At 40.9% G+C, this 23,233-nt stretch overlaps 1 protein-coding gene across 5 annotated transcripts in view; it reads right to left on the bottom strand.

Annotated features, from left to right (window-relative positions):
* SFSWAP (splicing factor SWAP) overlaps nt 1-23,233 on the bottom strand; it is a 233,342-nt gene that overhangs the window by 195,875 nt on the left and 14,234 nt on the right. For all 5 annotated transcript variants that reach the window (XM_089686134.1, XM_089686136.1, XM_089686133.1 and 2 more), the window contains 2 exons: nt 12,961-13,037; nt 5,238-5,463 (listed from right to left, as the gene is read on the bottom strand). In XM_089686134.1, the coding sequence (XP_089542260.1) occupies nt 5,238-5,463; nt 12,961-13,037 (303 nt within the window). The remainder of the gene's footprint in view (nt 1-5,237; nt 5,464-12,960; nt 13,038-23,233) is intronic.

Here is a 23,233-nt window from a genome sequence, read left to right as displayed (position 1 = left end):
AATAAAAAATAAAAAAAATTAAATACATTTTTTTTTTCCCCCCACACTGTCACCAGTCAGTGTCCCTGATCACCGCCATGCCAGTTATATGACACTGTACTGCACTGGTGACAGTATGTAAAAAAAAAAAAATTGTGAATAAAATTTTTATTTTTTCATTTTCCGAAAAATGACAAAAAAAAAATACAACTTCAAAAAACTCGCCATTCCTCTTATGAAGTACGTTGGGCTGTCTACTTTGCAAAAAGGGATCATTTGGGGGATCTGTACTATTATGACATTCGTGGACCTCAAGAAATTAGATTGACTGTCAGTACTTCAGGATTGATCAATATTCAGATCTATACCATAGTTTGTAGGAAGGTTAAAGAGTTCACAAACTATAAAATACATCCTAATTTGGGTTATTTTCACCAAAGACATGTAGTAGAATACATCGCGGCCTAAATTTATGAAGAACAATTATTTATTTGCAAACTTTTATAACAGAAACAAAGAAAAACGTGTTTTATTTCAAAATTTTCGGTCTTTTTTTGTTAATTTAGCAAAAAATAAAAACCCCAGCGATGATTAAATACCAAAAGAAAGCTCTAGTTGTGTGAAGAAAATGATAACATTTTAGTTTGGGTACAATGTTGTATGACCGCGCAATTGTCAAAGTGTGAGAGCGCTGAAACCTGAAAAATAGCCTGGGCAGGAAGGTGTAAAATTGCCCGGTATTGAATTGGTTAAATACAATAGCTTAGAAATAAAATGTAAAAATTACAGGCAGGTTTTAAATACATAGAGCAAAACTTGATAATGCTGGAATTATTAGCGGTTTTGGGCAAATGATGCATAAAAACTGAACCAAGTGTTATATACCAACATCAAAGAAAAAAAAAAAAAACCTTCAGAATTCTTGCTGCTTAAACAAGAAGGGTTTTTTCCCCCCCACAGGTGTCATCAGTTTCATCATGTGTTTCTGCTAAGAAAAAACAAACAATGAATACTGATTTAGAATCAGCAGTTTGAGCATCCGTTCAGATCCATCTAAAGGGAATAGGACGAGGCATTGATGATAATCCGATTACATCCACAAACCCGTAGAAATAAATTGCTGTTTTACACTCGAAAACAGACAGATACAAATGGATGAAAGGAACACACATTGCTCCTATTCAGGGGTGAGGATACATTGTCACTCAGCTTACATGTAAACTTGGCTTCAAATCTAAGATGTAGCAAACTGTGCAAGTGTTTGGGTGGCACTTTTCAAGGGCCTTGAACGCAGTACTTAAACAGATTATAGGCACCAATAGTAACGCACATTAGGGCCACTTTCACACAGTTGTAAAGTTCAGCATATCGGCGTACAGTGTAAAATATGTCTGATACTGTGTGGCTCGCGTTCCTAGGCTGCAGCATACTTTTGCCCATGGAAATGCATATCATAAAATGCTGTGCACATATATGTGCTGGCACTGGCATCTATTCATGCATGTGCATAAATTTTACATTTTGAAAAATCCGCCTATACACCTGCAAGTGCACACACCAGTGGTTATATATGTGTAGTAGTTTTCTGTAATTCATTGCTTTGGGCAAAAATACACTGCAGTTGTGACTCTCAGGCACCATAACAGATGTATTTTACACTTTACGCCCATACACTGTACTTTAATGACCCTGTGCAAAAGGCCTAAAGAAACCTATGCTTATCAAAACAAAGACTTCCCTTAAAGTGGTTCTAATTATATATTTTTTTTAACTAAAATACTTAGCTGGGACAAAGACTCTCCTTGAGCCGAGTCCAGTCTCTCTTAATGATCCCTTTCTGAAAGAGAGAGAGAGAGTGAGTGAGTGTGTGTGTGTACATATACACAAACTCACTCTCTGAAGACATGCTGGTAGGTGAATTGGCTCCTGTCTAAATTGGCCCTAGTATGTGTAAGTATGAATGTAAGTTAGGGACCTTAGACTGTACGCCCCTTGAGTATTAGGGACTGATGTGATATCTATCCATCTCTGTAGATCATATATGGGTGCCAATGGCATAATTCACACAAGTTCAGTCAGCTACAGTGCATACAGCATTTTTCTGCACAGAACTGTAGTGGAGCGTGGCAAAACGTGCCAGATCATATCTAAATGCATCAAAAACATACTGGAAAGCATCACATATAAAAAAAAAAACCCAGGAAACCCTAGGGGGGGGGGGGGGGGGGGGGGGGAAACACACACAGACACACACACTAGGAAAAATTAAAAAAAGTATCATAAGCTTGGGGTTGGCGGTGCCTAATCCATTTTATTATTATTTGGCTGAGCAACTCCAACATCTTACTGCCTGGCAGGATGGTGGTTATGTCGACACCATTAAGCCGCTCCTAGTGGGTGTTCTATCCAAAGATAATTTGATAGAATGTCTGGAGGCGGGTGAGTTTGGAACTATGTCCCAATACCCTACCTTAGCATTGATTGATAGAATTAGATATATACCACAACTGAATCATGGTCAGTTATTGAAAGATTTTCATACCTTGCAGCTCGAATATGACTTGCCTAAACAGGTTTTTTTTCAGTACCTGCAGCTTGGACATGCTATTTCGGCACAAATCTAAAACCTCTTCATGGTCATTTACTGAACCGGTAGTACTTGAACTATATCCTCAACCACAAGAAAGGGTCAAATATCTTCAATGTACCAATCCATTATGCACAGGGTTTCTAAGGTGATGTCCCTCAATTGTAGAGCACAGTGGTCGGTTGATGTAGATACCATCTCAGATGAAAAATGGTCCACCGTATTAGAATATGTAATTAAAGTCTCTGTCTTCAGCCCAGAAGCTTACCCAACTTTTTATCATTCACCGTACTTACCGCACTCTTCAGCGGTTGTATGTTTGGAGTAGGAGGGGCTCTCCTGTCTGTCCTAGGTGTGAAATGAATAATGGCACCCTTACTCAAATGTTATGGAAATGCCCCAAAATTGGTAAGATATTGGTCTCATATTATAACAATGATTAACAAGAATGGTGTCTTAATTTACCATTAGATCCCAAGATCTGCCTATTGGGAGCTATAGATGAGGAGTTATATACTCCACATGTCTGTACAGCCATCCTCTGAGTGCTGTTTGTTGCTCGGAAGCTCATAGCTCAGAAATGGTTGTCTCGCACCCCTCCTTCCCATATCCAATGGATTAAAGCTGTTAATGATACCCTAATTAGAGAGAAACTAGTTTATCAACATAGAGGATGTGACAGCAAAAATAGGACCATTTGGGATGCCTGGTTGGGTACACTGGGATTAGTTAAGGATAGACCGTTAAGTGGCGAAGTCTCTTCAGGTCTGCTTTGATATAACTAGTGTACTATCAGTTCCTGAATAGGTATTGGGGACATATACATATTTGCTAAAAAATTTGCTTATGGCAAGCACTGAACTTTAATTTACTGCATTACCTATGGATAGGCTGAGGCAGCTTGACTTTTTGATTTTTTGAGTTTAGCTCAGTGGAAGACTGGTTTGCTTAGATTATTTTTGTTTTGTATTTTGTGCTTATTCTTTTTGCCTTCTTTCTGAAGTTTTAAAAAAAAAAAGAAAAAAAAAAAAGAAGAAAAAAAAAAAAAAGGAAGAAGCATTGTATAGAAAATGTTGTGGTTTGAGATCTGTACTTATATCTTTTGTATACATGGCTATGTACCCCTTTTGTATTACAAAGCTGTGAACTATTGTTACAAACACTACACCCTATTGTAGATTGGGGTTATAGGATTGTATGTGGACATGGATCCAAAAAACTTCAAAAAAAAAAAAAATCACAAACATGCATACAGAAACACATCTGGGGTGATTTATAGTGATATCAACTATAAGCAAAAACGTATCCGGAAAGCATCCGGTGTACGTTTTTATGGTGTAAACCAGCCCTAAAAAGTAAAGCAAGGAAGCGGCTATCTTAGCCTCTGTTCAACAGCTGCAATATTGCTGCACATGTGATCAGTTGGGAGCACAAGCAACTGTAACAGAGCTCATGCATGACTTGAATGTAACTCTTTTGGGGAATTTAAAGTGGATGTAAACCTCTGACACGAAATGTGAACAAAGCTTATCCCGCTATAGTGTGTGCGTGTCTCAATCCAGAGTACCAAGTGTCACTTCTGTCTGTTTCTTTGTTCCTCTGCTATCAGCATGAGTCACTTCTGAGTCACTTCTGAAGAGTTTTCCTGACACCAAGAGGAAAAAGGTGATAGGGAAGTCACAGCCTGTGATTGACAGCCTCAGCTCTGCTCCTGTGTGCAGGGGAGTATGTCCCTTCCCTCCAAATCAGTTCTCAGAGCTCTCCCTGCACTGGAGTATAACTTTCAGAACTGAGAGATCCTGTGTAAATTCTGCACTCTGAACGGATGTAGGGGCATCAGGTCTTATAAACAGGTACAACTTATGTAGGGAGGATTTGTTTAATCTTTGTGTAGCCCCTAAGGCCAGTCATTTCACTGGGTATATGTAAGTGTTCACAACCAAAAATTAACCCCAAACCCTTAGTTTCCCTTCAAGCATATTTTTGCAGTTTCCAATTTTTAAATGGGAATTTGTACTCAGTAGCTTTAATTTTTTTTAAGCAAAAGTACCAATTAACCAAGATGTAATGTGAAAAAGAGTGAAGGATTTTAATAAGTTTTAGACCCAAGTCAATGGGCAACTGCAAAGTGCTTTTGAGTGTATCCTGCTTGCATCTGCGACCAGCATACAATGACAGGTGCATACGACCTCCTGTCTACCTGTATCATCCTATTTTTGCAACCCCATAGACTTGTATGTGGAGTGAAGCAGTTCTGAAAGAATAGCACCCATGTTAACAGATCTCTAATATAGTCTTATGATAAACAGCTGTAATTAGACACTAGTTTTCATGATCAGTTCTACTGTAACTGCTTCTAAAAGGGGAATTCCACTTTTAAACTCTGTGCTCCCCAAAGAATTATACTTTGGTGTAAAAGTGGTACACTTGCAGACATAGATAACAGGAGATTATCAGCACAGCAGATAAGCTCAGTGGGACAAGAGGAGTGGGGAGGGTGTTGGGAATTAATCTTTACATTTTGGGTTGAAAAGGTGGAATTGCCCCTTTTTACTTTAAGTTTTCAACAGTCATCAAAAACGTTCATAAACACCCAAAATAAAAATTACAATGCATGATTACATGTCCCCAAAGAAAAACCCACAAAACATATCCGGTGGGGGAATCATACTTTTATGCTCTTCATTTGTTTTTTCCGCCAGCATAGTGTAGCGTCCCTCCTTCATGGCTCTCAGTATGTGCTTATAGTAGGGGTTGAGGTAGTGGTCAAAACGCAAGAAGTCAAACTGTGAATTCCGGGCTTGTTTTGCCTTTAACATGATTTCAAACTGAGCACCCTGCTTGCAGACAAAATTTGCTGTGCGTTCAATGATGGCGTGCATTTTTGCTGTAGGCGGCTGTTTAAGAAAGATGGAGAATTTTGTCAATGAGTAGTCAACTTAACCATAATATATAAAAACATGGTATTAAAAGTGAACTTAGCTTTGGATATATTTCTTAGAGATAAATGTATGCATCCTGAACTTAAAATGTAACACTCGCAGGCAATTTACTGCTTCTCAAACAGATCATACTATAAATACCTTCATCTTTCTTCCCCTCAGAAGATAGGTGCCATATTTGTTCGGGCATCAATCAGGGTAACCATCTACAATCATTCCCTTATACCAGGGCTGGACAAATCCCAGTTGCCAAGTCAATATGGTGACTGAAAAAAAATCTCTAGCATTTGGGATCTGTCATCCATATTTCCCTGCTGCATGATACCCAGCCCCTTAGATTGGCTTGGTACAGTGCCAGTTGTCAAGTCAATATGGCGACGGAAAAGGAATCTCTAGCACCTTGGATCTGTCACCAATGTTTCTCTGCTGCATGGTACTCAGCCCCGATGACAGCTTGGCACACAGTAATTAGGGGGCAGACTGAGTGCCCAACAGCTATATATCCAGTGAAATTTATGATCAGAACTGGGTAAATATAGGCCTGCCGGTCCGTCATAATCCAAATAAATCTATTATCACATAGCCACAAGAACACATTATATTGTATGTATATTACGATCGTTACCATTGCAATTTGTTCATATCAGTCTCAATCTGATTTATTCTTTAAAGTGACACTAAATTATATCCTAAAGCTCCATAAATAATCCATACATATCTACTTACTTTGTAATCTATTTTAATTACAATTTTCTTGCTTTTTATGCCTCCTTGTAACATCCTCCGGGAACCTATCTCCCCACTTCCGTTTGTTCAGAATGAGCAGGCCACATTAGTTGCAGTCATGTGCACTGCTCTATACACACTATAAACCCCATAGTCCTCAGTCAGAAGTAAGATGAGAGAAGGCAGAACCTCAGTTGAGAAACCCTGCTGTTCAGGATTGAGGGCTTAGTTCTGCTTTAAGTAAGGAATATATACTTCAATTTTTAATTTTTTTTATTTTTTTTTTTTTAAACAGTGGCACTTTAACCACTTGTCCATTGGCACCATTTATAAATGACAGCTGTAACCAGGGATTTTAAAACACATTCCTGGCTGCTATACATGTTTAGTATCTATTTACTTGTAGCAACCTCACCTTTTATATTTTTCAAAAATATTGTTTATGTGTGCACTTAAATTAACCTTGGTGGAGTGCGCATGCGCAGCCAGCGGGATCGCATGTCCCGGCGATAGCTCTGCACACCCCTGGCACCAATAATAGCCTATACACGGGCACCGTAGCAGAACAGCTGCCAGGACTTCCCCCGGACCTTACCGGACCCTGAGGCACCCTCATCATGCCTGGGAAGGCGGTGGGAAAGAGCCGCGGAGGCGCTCAATTAACGATCACTGTGGGGAAGGGAGGATCTAAGATGGCGCCCGGCTCAGCGCCCGCGGCCCCTGCTACCTCCTCTGCTACATATAAGGCAACACCTCTCCCCCAGAGGGGGAAATCGGGCTCTTAATCCCTCACTGGCCAAGATCGGGCCACGGCAGCTTCGCTGGCTGGGGTGAGTGAATCTCTGCTGCCCCCCCCCAGACACCTTCCAGCCCTGCACTACCCGAGTCCCAGGCTTCGGCCGGCTCCTTAGGCTACGATTCCCCTGCCTCCTCTCCACTGAGTAGTGAGATAGCAGCCATCTTCTCCAGCCAGAACAGTGGCCCAGAACCTGTAGATGACAGCCCTGCTCACTCGCCAGCAATTCCTCCTGATCCGCCACAATACTCCGGTGATGCAACCTTAATAGCTCGGTTCGCTGATTTACTACAACGCGAACTGGATAGAGCTACTTCAAAATTGGTGGCTGACCTTAAACAGGATTCTCAGGAATTGGGCCAACGCCTGGACAGTATTGAGTCTAAGGTGGATGCGACAGTCCATAGTGTATCCCAAAATTCCAACATGATTACCGACTCGCAGGATCGCCTGGCGGAAGCTTACTCAAAAATTGATGATTTGGAAAATCGGGCTAGGCGCTACAATTTCCGCATTCGAGGACTCCGTGAGTCGGTTAAAGATCTCACTAGCTGCGTACAAACCCTCATGCAGTCTGCATTGCCCGATGTTGATCTTCACACTGATTAATCAAAATTCATAGAGCATTGATCCCCCCTAGACAAGGTGTACCTCCTAGGGATGTCATCGTAAAGCCTCACTTTTTCCAGGTCAAGGAAGCGGTAATGAAGTACGGTAGGGAGACTCCGGACCTGGAGTTTGCGAGACATAAGATTCAAATCTTTGTGGATGTCTCTCCAACCACCATCCAGAAACGGCGCTCTCTTAAGCCGCTGCTTTCCCACTTAGTGCAGAGGGAAATCCGGTATCGCTGGGCCTACCCCTTTCACCTACAATTCACATTTAATGGAAAGCCCTATGGGTTCTCTACGTTCCAGGATGTCAAGGACGTATTACTTTAATTGGGCATTATCTCCCATAGTCCTACATCTCCTTCTTCAGCACAATTGGCTTCTCGACCTCCTCCGCTTTCACCATTGTGGACTACTCCAACTTCTAAGGGGGTCACGGAAATCGCTGAAGACTTCTTGAATTTGCATCTTCTATTTTTTTTTTTTTTTTCTGTGATTCCTGATTAGTGGTGGCTTCTCTGTGGCTCCTTGGGAACATTGGCCGCTGCTGCTCCGTTATTGTGGGAGGATTGGCGGGGACCTTGGGGTTACCCCACATCTGCCTGTTGATTGTGGTAACGGAGGGTTCGGTTGTTTTGTCTATACTAAGTTTTGATATATTATTGATGGGTTACTGTTATTGTTGGTGCCGGGGCATGTCTATGCGTCCTCCTCGTTTGGAAGACTCTTCCCCGAGTTATCTCTGGGTAGATCCATTCCACTACAGGGCTATAGCTCTGTTACTATTGGTACACTGTTTGATTTGTCTTTATTATATTGTGTGTACCACCATTGGTTAATTTGACATGAGGATTTGTATACTCCGAATGTTTCTTCTCTCTCTTTTTCCCTCTCCTCCTCCCCAGGGTCAGCTGGCAACATATATGGACTCCTTGGACCATTTTCATGCTCCCAAAGCAGATGGTTTCCATTTTGTATAGTTCCCTGATTTTTGATTAGGTCTTCCCTACGGTCAACTAGCAGAGCTATTCGTCTGCTTTCTCACAACGTTCAGGGGCCCAATTCCCCCTCCAAACGTATAAAGGCCTTTAACTCATACCGCTCTTTTGGGGCGGACATAGTTACTTTGCAGGAGACACATTTGCCCCCTTCATTCTCCCCATAATATGTTCATAAGGATTATCCTGTTACTTTGCTAACGCTACGAAAAAGAAAAGGGGGGGTTGCCCTTTGCTTGTCTCGCCGTTTGTCCTTTACTGAATCTAAAATTATCCAGGACAGGGAGGGGTGGTATCTTCTGGTGAAAGGCCACTTGGGGGGACACTTACTCACTTTTCTAATCTATTACACTCCGAATACCAACCAGGTAGAATTTTTTCAGTCCTTATTAAGCTCTATGGCTAAGGAATTTGAAGGTGATGTTATTTTGGCCGGTGACTCTAATTTAGCATTAGATCAGATTTTGGATCGTTCCCAAACCGCCATGCTTCGGCCCCCTTCTAGGCAGAGCCGTAAGCTGGCCCAACTACTGTATCGTTACGACTTTGTCGATGCTTGGAGAGAAGCTAACCCGACTTCTTGAGATTACTCCCATTATTCTAGGGCCCATAATTGTTTTTCTCGCATCGACCATATATTTCTTCATACACATTCACTCCCCAGACTCCTCACTGCTAAAAATTCTCTCCACGCCTTGGTCTGACCACGACCCAATTTCTATTCAATTGTCCTCCTGTACACTTGGTAAGACGGCTTATTGCTGGCGTCTTAATGACTCCATTTTGGGTAACTCCTCCTATTGTCGGGACATCTCCTCACACTTACAAGTGTACTTTGAACTTAATAAAGCGGAGGATACAAACCCGGCGATTAACTGGGCAGCCCATAAGGCCTCAGTTAGGGGGTTTATTATTCAACTCTCCTCACGAATTAAAAAAGCTCGCAACGACCTGCTAGCCACCAAAACCCAATCCTATACAGACTTGGTTGCCCAGCATAAGCAAAATCCCGGTCCGGACCTGCTGCTTAAACTTGACCAGGCCAGATTTGAACTAAATCTCTGCCTTACTACTACGGCTGACAAACGGTTACGATGGTCTAAATTAATTAAGTAATTTTTTACTTGGAGAGATAGACCTGGCACCTTATTGGCACGCAAGTTGACCCCCAGACATTCCCAGACAGCTCTCCCTAAACTCAGATTGGATAATGGAACGTTATCTCAAGACCCTGGTAAGATCCTTCACAAATGTCATTCTTTTTACACTAAACTATATAGCTCGCCTTAGGGAGATGCTTCTTCCTCTCTCGACGCCTTTTTGAGCTCTGTTCCGCTTCCCTCTCTCCAGGATGCTCATAGGGAGTTGATGGAAAGGCCTATCTCGTGCGAAGAAATTGGGAGTGCTATGAAATCCCTTACCCCTCATAAAGCCCCGGGACCAGATGGTCTTCCTCATAACTATTATAAAGTTTTTCCTGATGTCCTGATTCCCCATATGGCTCTCTACTTTAACTATTTACGGGATGGGGGGGCGGGTGTCCCCTGACGAAAACAAGGCATTTATCAGTGACATCCCCAAACCTCTTAAGGACGCTTCAATAGTTTCTAATTATCGGCCTCTCTCCTTAATCAATTGTGATTTAAAGATTCTTACTAAAATCCTGGCCTTACGCCTCCATACATTTTTGGCTCTGTATATTCATGATGATCAGTCAGGATTCATCAGCGGTTGACAAACAGATCAAATTCGCCGGACTTTACCCCGTTCGTCGGCTGTACAATCCAATTGGGGTCAATACTCACAGAGGGAAATCCTATTATTATAATTGGATATTCATAAAGCGTTTGACAGTCTATCTTGGGACTATTTATTTAGGATGTTGGACAAGTTTGGGTTTGGTCCTTATTTCACGACATTATTGCGGGCCCTATATTCTAATCCGTCAGCTCAAGTTTCTGTTCGCGGACATAAATCAGCCTCCCTTTCGATAGAGCGAGGAACTAGACAGGGCTGTCCTCTCTTTCTCCACTATTTGCCTTGGGTATGGAACCACTTGCTATTGCTATCCGCTCTGATCCCGCCATCTTGGGCATCCGCTGCGGTCAGCGGGACCATAAATGTGCCCTATTTGCTGATGATGTCCTTATGTATATATCTAACCCTAGAGCTTCTTTACCTGGTCTCCTCCACCTGTTTCATCGTTTTTCTGAGGCCTCTGGTTTAACGCTTAATTCCTCTAAAACGATTGCTTTAAATAACTCGTTACCTGATTCGGAGGTCCATTACCTCCAGGACAATTTTGACTTCCAGTGGGCCTCTAGTTCTCTCCCCTATTTGGGGCTTCACCTCACGAAATCTATTTCAACATTATATAAGACCAATTATCTTGCGCTCTTCAAACGACTCAAAGCTGACTTACTAGAGTGGCAGAATCTCTCACTCTCCTGGTTTGTTAGAATTAATTCTATTAAAATGACCATTGTATTATTTTAGGACGTTACCGATCATGGTTCCCAAGAGGGAATTGCTATTATTAAAAGCAGCAGTCTCCAGATTTATCTGGAGGGGAAAACGTAGTTTTCCTTAAAAGGAGCATGGCGGTTTGGAATTTCCTAATCTCTTGGCCTATTTTCAGGCGGCACAAATAGCACAGTTATTTTGCACTACGGCCAGGGGGTACGTCCCCTAGTGGGTTGGGATTTAGGCCTCATCTTGTCATCCCTATGCTATTGGTGCTCTCATGTGGGTTCCAAGTCGTTTGCGTCCTACTATTCTGTGTCCTACGTTGTCCTATTCATTGACAGTTTGGGATAGATGGCGAGCTCGCAAACTATTCTTCTCTCCACATACCCCTCTGGCTCCGGTATTTTGCAATCCCGAGTTTATTCCTGGCTTATCACCGTCGGTGCTCCAATGGTGGATGAATAAGGGCTTGCTACGTATCGGAGACTACTTGGATGGGCTTCGTCCTCGTTCCCTTCAGTGCTTTTTGATAAAGTATCAGATGCCTCCTGGGGAATTGTTTCGATACTACCAACTTATCTCTTATCACTAGCAAACTCAAATTACTTTCAGAACCTTGCTCACTCACTCCCTTAGAGGTCTCCTGTGAGGCAACTGGAATGATGAGGGGTCGTTTGTCCATTCTTTACGCTTCCCTTGTTGATCCACTCACGAAATTATCTTATATGACTCAATGGGAGGGGGATTTGAATCGCTCATTGGACCTGGATACTTGGCGGCAGGTGGCACATACTTTATCAAAGATTTCTATCAATACGGTTCTTATCGAATCCAACTATAAAAACACTACTTCGCTGGTATCTGGTTCCTACGTGCCTTGCTAAAATGTACCCTTCTGTATCACCTAGTTGCTTCCGACGCTGTGGACAAGAGGGAACTATGTTTCATATCTGGTGGAAATGCCCGGTAGTGAACAGGTTCTGGACCCAAATGTTTAATTTTATCTATTCAGTAACAGGAATTAATATTTGTAGATCTCCGGAAGTGGCGTTATTTGCTACCTGCTGACATTCCCAAAAAAAAATCAACTAAATTAATTTTATACCTCTTACTGGCGGCAAGCATTACCATAGCTAGAAGTTGGAGACAATCACTGATCCCGCCAGACGGGGTTAAACAAAAACTTAATTGGATAATGATAAACGATAAACTTACAAGCAGTGTCAATAATGATGTCTCTAGATTTGAGGTGACGTGGCAACCGTGGATCAGTTATATTTCTATATCTTAAAAGTACTGCAGCTGACCCTCCCTATCTCCTCTCCCCCTTTGGTATCCCCCCCCCTTTTTTTTTTGTCATTTTGTCTTCTTTCTTCTTAATTCCTTTTTCTCTTCTCTTGAATTGTTTGTATAGTCTTGGTGCATTTCTGTTTTTTTATCTGGGTTCATTGATTATTGGGCAGTTTGCTACGTGGTTGAGATGGTGTTCTTTTTACATATCACCAATGTCTAATAATGTTTTTCTTTCATATGCTTAACTGTTCTATGAATATGATTGTGCACTCCATTTCACCATGTAGGTGGCAATTGCTGCTATATTTTTGTATTCTACTGTACACCAATTTTTCAATGAAAATATTTAAGTATAAATTACCTTGGTGTACTGTTTACTAAAATGTTGTGTTTGACAAACGTAGTTACTATCACTACACGCAAAAAAATATACTTAACAAATGAGCATGCCTCCTTGAATTTACCAGGAGAAAACAATGCAGGGGATAACAGGAGACAAAGAACCACTAAAATTCCACAAATAGCCTTGTGTAAAATTAATGAGAATTTATTTTAAACTTACCAGTTCTACATCAGATGGCACATTCAGGCCTTCAGGTGCAATAAAAGGCTCTTCATTATCTTCAACATCGCTTGAATCTAAAAAATTTGCAACAATTATATAGCAATTGTTTTATACTACGGTCATATCGGGTGCGACTTGGCATGAGATTTGCATGCAATGCGACTTGCAAATTGTATGCCAAGTCGCACCCTATTGTCCGCAATTACAGCGGTCAAATCAGTGTGGTTCCTACTTGGTCAGAGCCACATCGATTTCTATTTATTACAGGTACTTATATAGCACCATCAATTTACACAGCGCTTTACATATATATTGTCCCTAACCCTCAAGAAGTGTACAATCTAAGCTCCCTAACTTACATTCCTACATACACATACTAGGGCCAATTTAGACAGCAGCCAATTAACCTACCAGCATGTCTTTGGAGTGTGTGTGGAAACCAGAGTACCTGGAGGAAACCCATGCAGGCACAGGAAGAACATGCAAACTCCAGGCAGGTGTTGCCTTGGTTGGGATTCGAACCAACAACCCTAGTACTTCCAGGCGGAAGTGCTAACCATTTAGCCACTGTGCTGCTCCATTTCCAAAGTAGTACATGTACTACTTTTGGTGCGATTTGCATAGACATCTGTGTCAGATGTCTTGCAAATCGCACCTGAAATCAGCATCTCTCCCGACTTCGAAATTGTGCGACTTCACTGTAAGTCACATGATTTCAAAGTCGGGCTTGATATGACTGGGATGTTAATAGATAATCTAAAAAAATTACAAAAATAGTCCATGTTCTTTGAAAATAATAAGGCAAAGACCTCCCTCTCTAACAATTAGTTTTAGGAAAGAAAAAGGAAAGGGAGAAGAAAAAAAAAAAAAAAAAGTTACCTTATGCCCAAGAAATTATGTCATTGTGCCTCACCAGTGTCTATGTGGAAAGTTGGGTGCTCAAAGTCCCACAAGAATGAATTCCTCCAATGGGCTTGGATTGCAGTCCCGAGGGATTTTGAGCACTCCGTTTTTCCAGGGGAAAAGTGTTCAAGCTGTAGTTGAATTTTTTTAAATTTGTTTTTGTTCACAGCTTTATTTTTAAGGGTTTTCGTTTTTTGTTTTTTTGCTAACTCTCCTTGAGTGTGGGGGATATCAAGTAGAAAGGACCTGTTAGACAGGAGCATTGCTAGGATTGTTGAAGACCTGCTGTACCTTTGGACTCCCAAAGGAGGGAAAGTAGGCAGCATGCGCTGCCATGAACTATGGGTGTGATCAAATTGCAATAGATACAGTCAGGATTTCAAAAAGCAATAAAACTGAGAAGTGAGCAAAAGCCATTGACAACCCCGTAACAAGGGCCTTAGAGACCAATGCCCGAATCTAAACAAGAGGAGGAGATGCCCTCTGCAAGACAGGAGGAAGCTGCCATCGATCAAGGAAAGGCCAGGAGACTCAACACAATGCTCAAGACTAGAAGAGAAGATCACCAGCAAACAGAATGAATGACTCAACCCAAAAGGAACACTTAGCCAGAACCAGCAAGAGACTGTAAACCAAAAACCCACCATAGCAGGTGGAGCAAAATAACTACCCAATAAGGAAGAAATCAACCAAACAAAATGTGATGTGGTCAAAAGAAAAAAACCCCCACAACACTGGGACAAGTTCCCAGGAGAACAAGCCCCAGAGGGAAACTTGGGCAAAATAAAAACAGGTTCATAGGAGAAGACCAGCCGGTGAAGGCCCAAGCTTTAAATTCCAATCCAAATTGGGCTCATGAAAGAAAGTTGCCATAAATGAGGTTTTCTGGCCAGGCAACTAATCTCACAAACTCAACAAATGTGAGATCATCAGAGCATAATATCCCATAAGAATAGTAAAGTAACCCAGAAGCTGGCAGAGAACAGGTTACCACCATGAAGTCAGCCCAACTGAAAAAGGGTAGGGTGCATGAGATGAAGCCCTGTAAGGGGAGGTAGAAATGAAGGTTATACCACAAATCTACAACAAGACTTTGAGCAAAGAACCATCCACTTTAAAATCTGGAGATATTTCTGATTCCCGACAGAAGATTCTCCAGGACCTGCCCAACCTTGGGCACAAACAAGGTTCTAAGATCTCCAGACCTACCCCTAGTCAAGTGAAGCATCCATAGCCATGGAGCGAGGGAAAGGAACTTTAGCCACAATAAGAACATTATCTTGCTTAAGGGTAGGAAAAGGAAAAGATCTAGAGGATCTTCCTCAAGCAGTTGCAGATCAGCCACATATGATAAAACCCATCTCCAGGTGAGCAAGTCTCACAAAGACCTCCGAACATGCCTGCCATGCAGAAAGTGAGCAGCTCCCAAGTGCACAAACACCTTTCTTCAGTGTAGTGGCCACCACTTAAGGACAGCCAGATGCTAATGCATCATCTCTAAAGGAAGACAGCAAGGATGAGAGTATTACTCTCAGCGTTGACTAACAAACTGACCAATTATCAGGCCCTTCAGAAGGGTCTCTGCCTGCAAAAGGTCCAAAAAGTTGAGTTTGAGGGAAAGTAGTCTGAGCATCCCACAATGGGGATGCCAAGAAAGGGCACTAGGGTATACACCAGGTCCAACGCTCTGAACAGTAACAGGTCTGAGAGTCTATGTGAAAGGTAGGAAACTGCAAGAGATGGTCACAGGCAACTGGTAGATCAAGCAGTCTCTCTGTTTAGGGGGTACCAGGTACCACAAAAGGCTGAACAGTACTCAGAAATATAGGATTCTCCTTTAGAAAGGAGTGGGAGTCTGGATGGGTTATAGCTCCACAAGCAAAGTCCCCACTTGGAAAGGAAAAATGGTTCCCGAGGTACCAGGAGCCCAGTAAGACCTGCACAGTTATATTGCTTGTGCAATAGCCAAAGAAAAATTGTAAGGAAAAAATTAAGGTGCCAGAAACGGGCTAAAAGTGTCCTGAGCACCAAAATGCCAGGAAGGCAAACGTTGAAGGCTGCTTTTCAGAGGTGTTAGCTGACCCCTAGCTTCAAACCCAAGAGGATGAGAGGGAGTTAAGCTTTAAGAGAGTCTAGGAGTCCCTACAACCAAAAAAGCAGAAAGAGAAAGGAAGGATTCATCACGTGAGGAGACTATGCCCCTTAAAGGTTAATCAGTATACATACTCCTTGGATACAGCATCAGCAACCCAATCACACAGAGTTTTGCATATCTGTACAGAGACACACGTTTAGATGCTTATAACAAGTCATCACAACTAAAGCACAAGGCTCCAGACATTTGCTCTGCCATTCTATGAAGGTGGGAGAATACTCCAGGAATGGAGGGAATCCCAGGGGGAATATACAACCCTATTTCCAAAAAAGTCGTGACGCTGTGTAAAATCTACATAAAAACATAATGCTAGGATTTGCAAAATCTCATAAGCCCATATTTTTTCACAATAGAATACACAAAACACATTTTTAAAGACAAAAAAAAAAAAAAAAGCATCTAAGAAGTCAGAGTATCTTAGAAATCAGAATGTCTCAGAAGTGCAGAAGTGATTATGGGCAGAGATTCACCCATCTGTAAAAAGCTGAGTCTAAAAAATGTTGATTAATTTCAGAATATTTTTCCTAAAATTGCAAATACTTTAAAGTTATCAGCATCTACACCACATATCAAAAGTATCAGAAAATCTGCAGAAGTCTCTGTGCACAAGGGACAAGGCAGAAATGCAATATTGGATGCCCGTGATATTCGGGCTCTCAGCCAGCACTGCATGAAAAAAAAAAAAGGCAGGATTCTGTGTAAAACATCACTGCAAAAACCACTGTCTGAACAAAGTTCACCAATCCATCCAAAATTGCCAGTTAAAATACTATCATGCAAAGGAGGAGACATATTTCAACATAATTCCAAAAAAATGCCCCAGTCTTCTCTGCAACAAACCATTTTAAATGAGCTTTGGCCCAAAGTGGAAAACTGTTCTGTGGTCACACTTATCAAAATGTTACATTCTTTTTGGCACCATGTGCACCGTATCCTCCGGACTAAAGAGGGGAGGGACCTTCTGACTTATTTTCTGCACTCAGTTCAAATGTTTACTCTGATGGTATGGGAGTGCATTAGTGATTATGAAATAGGCAGTTTGCACAACTGGAAAGGCACCATCAATACTAAACTGTATCTATGACAACAGCATGTCTTCGTAGTAGAAGAGTCCGGGTGTTTAAATGGTCTGCTTGCACGACAGACCTTTCAGCAATTGAAAATATTTGGCACATCTTGAAACAAAAAATACAACAAAGAGGAACCATGGACTTGTATGGCTTCCATTTTCTATTGTGAATAAAATATTGGATTGAGATTTGCAAATCATTGCATTCTGTTTTATGTAGACTTTACACAGCATCTCAACTTTTTTGGAATTGGGGTTGTACATGTTCTGACATGGTTGGACAGACTAAAGTAACTATCAACACAGGACAGAGTGCCAGACCCTTCATTTCAAGCTGGGATTAAAGGAGGGACACTAGCTGCCTGCCAGTGGAGTCCTGAAGGGTGAGCATACTCTCAGTCTAGTAGTATGGTGTGTCCATGCTGACCACCAATTGACAAAATTCTCTTTCAAAAAGGAAAAAAATAAAAAAAATCTTGTGTGGGGTACAGTACCCTTCTGAACATTTTTATTCCGCATAGAGGATGTCTCACATAACAGGTTTAGTCAAAGCATCTTTGAAGCTATAGGAGCCCTACAAACACCAAAGGCCTAGAACTGCAGGCTGAATTTCCAGAAACAGGTTAGTACATATTGCACCAAAAAGGTTTCAAACAACCCCCTGTAAATCTGAGTTAATTGCAAAGGACACTGGTACTTTTTCAGAGGCAGACTGTTGGAACACTGAATCTGAGTCATAGGTTTTGACAAGGATCACAGGCCCAGCTTGATTTGAAAACTCAGAAAGGACAGACTCTGCAGGGCATGGCACCGGAGCACGCTTAGAGTCTATGTGGGCAAATGCCCCAGTGGCTGATTACAAACAGCTAAAAGAATGCCTAAGTGGACATGGAGGACACATCCTCACCCATTTGAGCCAAGACTGATCAAGAAAACACTAACAATATTGGTGCCAAATTACAGGTGCCAGTTCCCTCTGAGGATACCAAGTACCATGCCCCAGGAGGTGACCAGGTCACTTTAGGCCTGGAGTGGAGACAGACTATAAATCCATTTAGTGCTTCAGAAGCAGAACAGCAGCGGGATGGTGCTTCCTCCAAGCTGAATGACAAAAGAGTGAAAAGAATGGCACTTCTCTCAGCAGATGATATTAGCACTCTGTCCCTAAGGCTCCATTCACTTAAGTGTGATTTCAGATGTGACCTGAGTCGCACAGAATCAATTGACAATGGAAATCTCATTGTTTTCAATGGTGCCCATTCACATCAATGCAACTCAACGCAGTGCAATTTTGGAAAAATGTTCTTGCTTTAATTTGGTGTAATTCCAGCACAATTTTGGCCCCACAGAACATGCAAACCACTTCAAAGTAGTAACAGAGTAGCATCCAGTTGTACTACATAACTGCAATAAGTCAGATCAAAATTGATATGCAGCAGGGTGAATCAAGCCTCAGCCTTAACACTGTAAAAACAGCTTTAATGGGACATTTCAAATCATGCCCCAGGGGTTCAGTAAGGAAGATCATGATGTTTTAACCTAAGTGGACTTAATCACTAGGCAAGACTTCAGAGACAGGGTTAGACGGGGGACTATGCCATGGTTCTGAAACTGAAAAGCACTACACTAGTATATGCTTAGTTACCCAGTAACTTAAACAGAATGGTCAGCTTCAGTAGATACTTTTCTAATGCTAATGACCATGGCAACACCTCTATAAGAATTGCTGTTCAATTAGGCAGAGTAACATGAGCTGCACCACTGCATCAAAGATATTTGTCAATTTAAAAAAAAAAAAAAAAAGGAGGAGGAATAAAAAAAAAAATAAAAAAATGTAGCCTTATTTATGAATTGGTTAAATGTAAATGTGTTTCAGGATATTTGCCAGGCTAAGGCTGATAGACCAGACTGGACATACAGATCAACACAATACAGAGGATTACCATTATTTGTTTGAGCACTCCATCATGAGCTTGGTACAAGCACCAAAAAAACTTTAATGTAAAAAAAAAAACAATTAAAAGAAAAAACAAACACATTTCTAGAAGAACAGGCTGTACACTAGGCCTACTTTTTCTTCTGTATATGAAATATACAATTATATAAGATCTACTAATGCACAGGTTGTGGAGGTGCAGGGGGGGTTCTTTTCTCTAAAGAGGTACAATCATCCTTTATGTGGTTTATATAAATAAATAAAAGAAAACATCACACAAGTGCCAAAAGGCTTAACCAGAAAACAGACAACTCTAAAAAGTCCCCACATTACAGCCTAAGGGTTCTGATGTGTTTGCCAACCCACTCATCTAGCTGAACTACAGAATGCTATAGAAGCTCAACATACAGAGCATTTTAGACAACTCTGTCATTTAAAAAGAACATTTATTTTGTCCTAAACAACTAATTGGACAGAAAGTGAGTATGGCAGTTTGAAAACATGACATTTACAATTAGCTCATAAAAGAATCAGAGTCACCCATTATGAGACTTTACAGGTTAAGAACATTGGAAACTGCTGCTTTAGCAGAAAGAGAACAAAAACAGGAGAGGTAGCATTTATACTTCTGCTTAAATGTCAAAGTCAAATTGGAAAGCTATTTATTGAGAAGAAAGGAGGTTCAGACCAGCAAAGCAGACCAATTCAACCATAAGAAAAAAAGTTGGCAAACACTTTGTTATTCCTCTTGCTTTCGTTACTTACAGTCAGCTTATCAAACATGCTTACAGTTGTACAACTTGCAAAATCAAATACATGCAAAAAATATTAACATTATTACAAAGGAAAATGTGTATTTACTCAGGGTCAATACTACCATTGTTCTCAATGAATACCAATGAGCCAAGATGAACACAATCGTTCTGGCTATTTGTTAATTATTACAGTCAAGAGACTGCCAGTATATTGATGGCAAAAGTAGAGAGATTAGCTCATATTGTAAAGCTTATCACTGTCATTCAAAACCATTTTTTTCCTGATAGAGTAGGTTAGAATCCTGTGAGTTTTGTTTTCTTTTTATTGATGATCGAATCCCTACCAGAGACTAAACAGGAAGGGAGTTGAAATCTCTACATTTATGGGAAGTTTCTTCTACAGCCCGATTGTACAGCAAGGACCTGTCTGATGTGATAAATTGAATGGATTGTTTGTCCTCATATTACAGTTTTAGTAATTGAAGTGGATTGTACAAAGGAAGTACAATTAGACTGTATAATGTATGGCCAGCTTTAGACAGTTGTTATCAAAGTGTTCCTGTTAAAAAAAAAATTCCCTCTGTTCTAGTTATGGTCACAGCTGGGAAAGTTTGCTCAGTAGATAATTAGGGCAAATCTCAGTGGGGACACAGGCAGCCAAACAAACCTTACAGATCTAACTGTCCCCTACTCTACCCAAACTAAAAGAAAGGTGTTGACTTTAGATCTACTTTGAAGTGTATGCAAAGCAAAACCTTTGCATTTATGGATAAAGCAGGGGAAGGGGTTTAGAGGCCCTCTGTCAAGTTCTTATTGCGGTCTTCACACTGGGGAGATCACCCCTACTAGTCCTGGTGACCAATGTCAATTAAAAACTGATGGGAAACACAACATTTTAGAGATGTGCCCAGAAGAAGAGATGAGGGCAAGTCATCCAGAGTGGTAAATATTTCAGTGACAACTGTGTAGTGGGAATTCCTATTACTTTTGTGAGCTCTCTTTTCATTCCCTGTTGAATCTCAAGAACAGGAAGTGAAGGTAGATCACCCCAGCAGGGACACAAATGGCAAACATAACCTAAAAGGGGTTTTAAAGGCCAATTCCAACTATCGAATAAATAAATACATTAATAAATGCGCCCACAGTGATATAAAAAAAAATGTCGTCTTGAATTGGAACCTGTAAATCATTGCAATACACATACTCCTGCAGCCTATTCCTCCAGCCTCATGAAGTTGGTTATGGGGCCAGAGGAAGAAGCAATGGGACTACAAGTGACATCATTCAAAGTGTCACTGAGATCAAGGAGTATCTGCCACGATGGCAGATTAGACCTGCAGTCTTTCTCCATTCACAAATCTCTGAATGGATAATGCGCTGTGTGGAGCAGGGCCAAGTACAGTCATGCCCAATTTAAAAAATGATGACAGGCATCTGAGGGCAGAACCACATCCAAATTCAGGTGGGGGTGCTTTGAGTGGCTGTGGACTGTGACCATTTCATGTGAACATTCCCTAAATGTGGGTATAATATGAAACATGGCCAGATAACAGGACTTAGCCTTTAACTCTTCTCTATCCAAAATTAAACAGAAATTGTGTGCTTATTTATTGGGACTAAATCCCCCCCATACCTTCAAAAATATGCCTCCTATAGTGCATCATGTTTGAAGTGGTAATGAGAGTATAGCTGAAATGACTTTTTGTATATTTGTGCAGTGTTTTCTATAGCCTCCTCTGGGAGTTATAATGTTCTCTATTTGTGCAAAGAAAACCTAAAACGAATAGTGTGTATTGTGATGATGCATGTCAGGTTATTCCTAACTTACATTGCTTAAACTGTAGATGTGTTAGACCCATTGTCTTCCAATAAACTGTCTTCCAATTAGTTGTTTATGTAGCATCCAAAAAAAAAAAAAAAAAAAAAAAAGATTTTAGAGGCAAAGGTGTGTTGTGAGAAGAGCTTTGAAGCATACGTTAAGTGAGTTTGCATATAAACATGCATGTATGCATATAAATGTATTCCAGTAGCTAGAATAAATTATTATTCAAGCCAGCAAAATGTATTTATGTTCAACAGCATACATGCATAAACGTGCACACATACACAATATTAGAAGCATCTTTATTCTGCCAACCTCTAGAAGAAAAAAAGCAAGCATATTCTGAGCATATATTCATATGCCCGTGTGCATGAGGCCTTGGGTTCTAACTCTACAAAAAATTTACCTTTTTTAAATATCTTCTCAGGTTTTAAATACTAGATGCGTTATATATAGTTTTGTTTTTGTTTTTTTACACACAGTATTGGTTAAAAGCCAAGCTCATGTTTAATTATAAAATATAAAACATTTATGTATTTATTATTTATTTTTTCAAAGGAGGAGCCTACAAAAAAGTATTGTACCCGCAATCAGCAGATCGCAGGAGAAATGTCAGGCTCCTGCACATACGGCCAATCAGCACTGTTCAGAGGGTTAAGGGTCATACAGCTTCCTAGGACAGTGAAGAGAAAAATGAAAACACCTGCAAGCTTTAACCAGTGCTTGGCCGGACACTGATAGGAGTCACAAAACTGCTATATGCTGCTGATGAGAAAAGGTATTTAGCGGTTTATATGTACTAAAATAACTGCATTTCCATGTTCTGTTTACTGTGGGAGACCGGATATAGTGATTGCAGGGTCCTGTGTTTAGTAACACTTTACAGGGTTTGTTCACCTTTCTGCTCTTTTTCTGAAACAAAATCCCCCATGCTTTCCATCACCCTCAGCACATTGCAAAGCACCGTTCAGATTTTAAAAAGCTGCCCTTTTTCAGCAGAGCAATACTATGCCTGAATAAACCTTGAAGTGTACAGTCTTCCTCTGTTATGGCTAAATGGAAGGATGGGCAGAACATTAGAAGTGTACCCCCAGCAGCCACTTCGAGCTCATTCAAGTTTCACGCATGCTGACTGTGTTCTCTCTCCCTTCAACAGCAGCATGGGGTGACCACCTATAGCCTTTTGCAGACAGGCTGTGCAGAACAAAAAGATAAGCAATAGGGGAGAAGCAAGTTTACAGTGCTTTCAGTGTGCTGGGGGTCATGGAATGCATGGCTGATTTTTTTTTTTTTTTTTTTTAAAGAAGAGCAGAAAGGTGAACTAACCCTTTAAATGCTAGAACCTTTTTAATATACCTGCCTTGTGTTCAGCCTTAATCTATCCCTTTATCACCTATTAAGTCCATCACTCTCTAGATGGTCCTACAGTTTGCTAGAAGGTTGTGGAAAGGCCATGCCATTTCACTGGCACCTAAGCAACAGGCTGAAAGCCAAAGTATTGGATAATACTTTTTTTTTTAATTTATTAGACCTAGTGATTTTGCATGGGGGGGTGCTTAAGTATGGGTGAGATTAAAATGAAGGGTCTATTTAAAAAAAAAAAAGGGATTGATAAAATTACGTATTCGCA

Source organism: Staurois parvus, unplaced genomic scaffold, assembly GCF_062004578.1.
Source record: "Staurois parvus isolate SC_StPar_1 unplaced genomic scaffold, SC_StPar_1.0 ptg000392l, whole genome shotgun sequence".
NCBI lineage: Eukaryota > Metazoa > Chordata > Amphibia > Anura > Ranidae > Staurois > Staurois parvus.
This window is presented reverse-complemented; position numbering and strand designations above follow the sequence as displayed.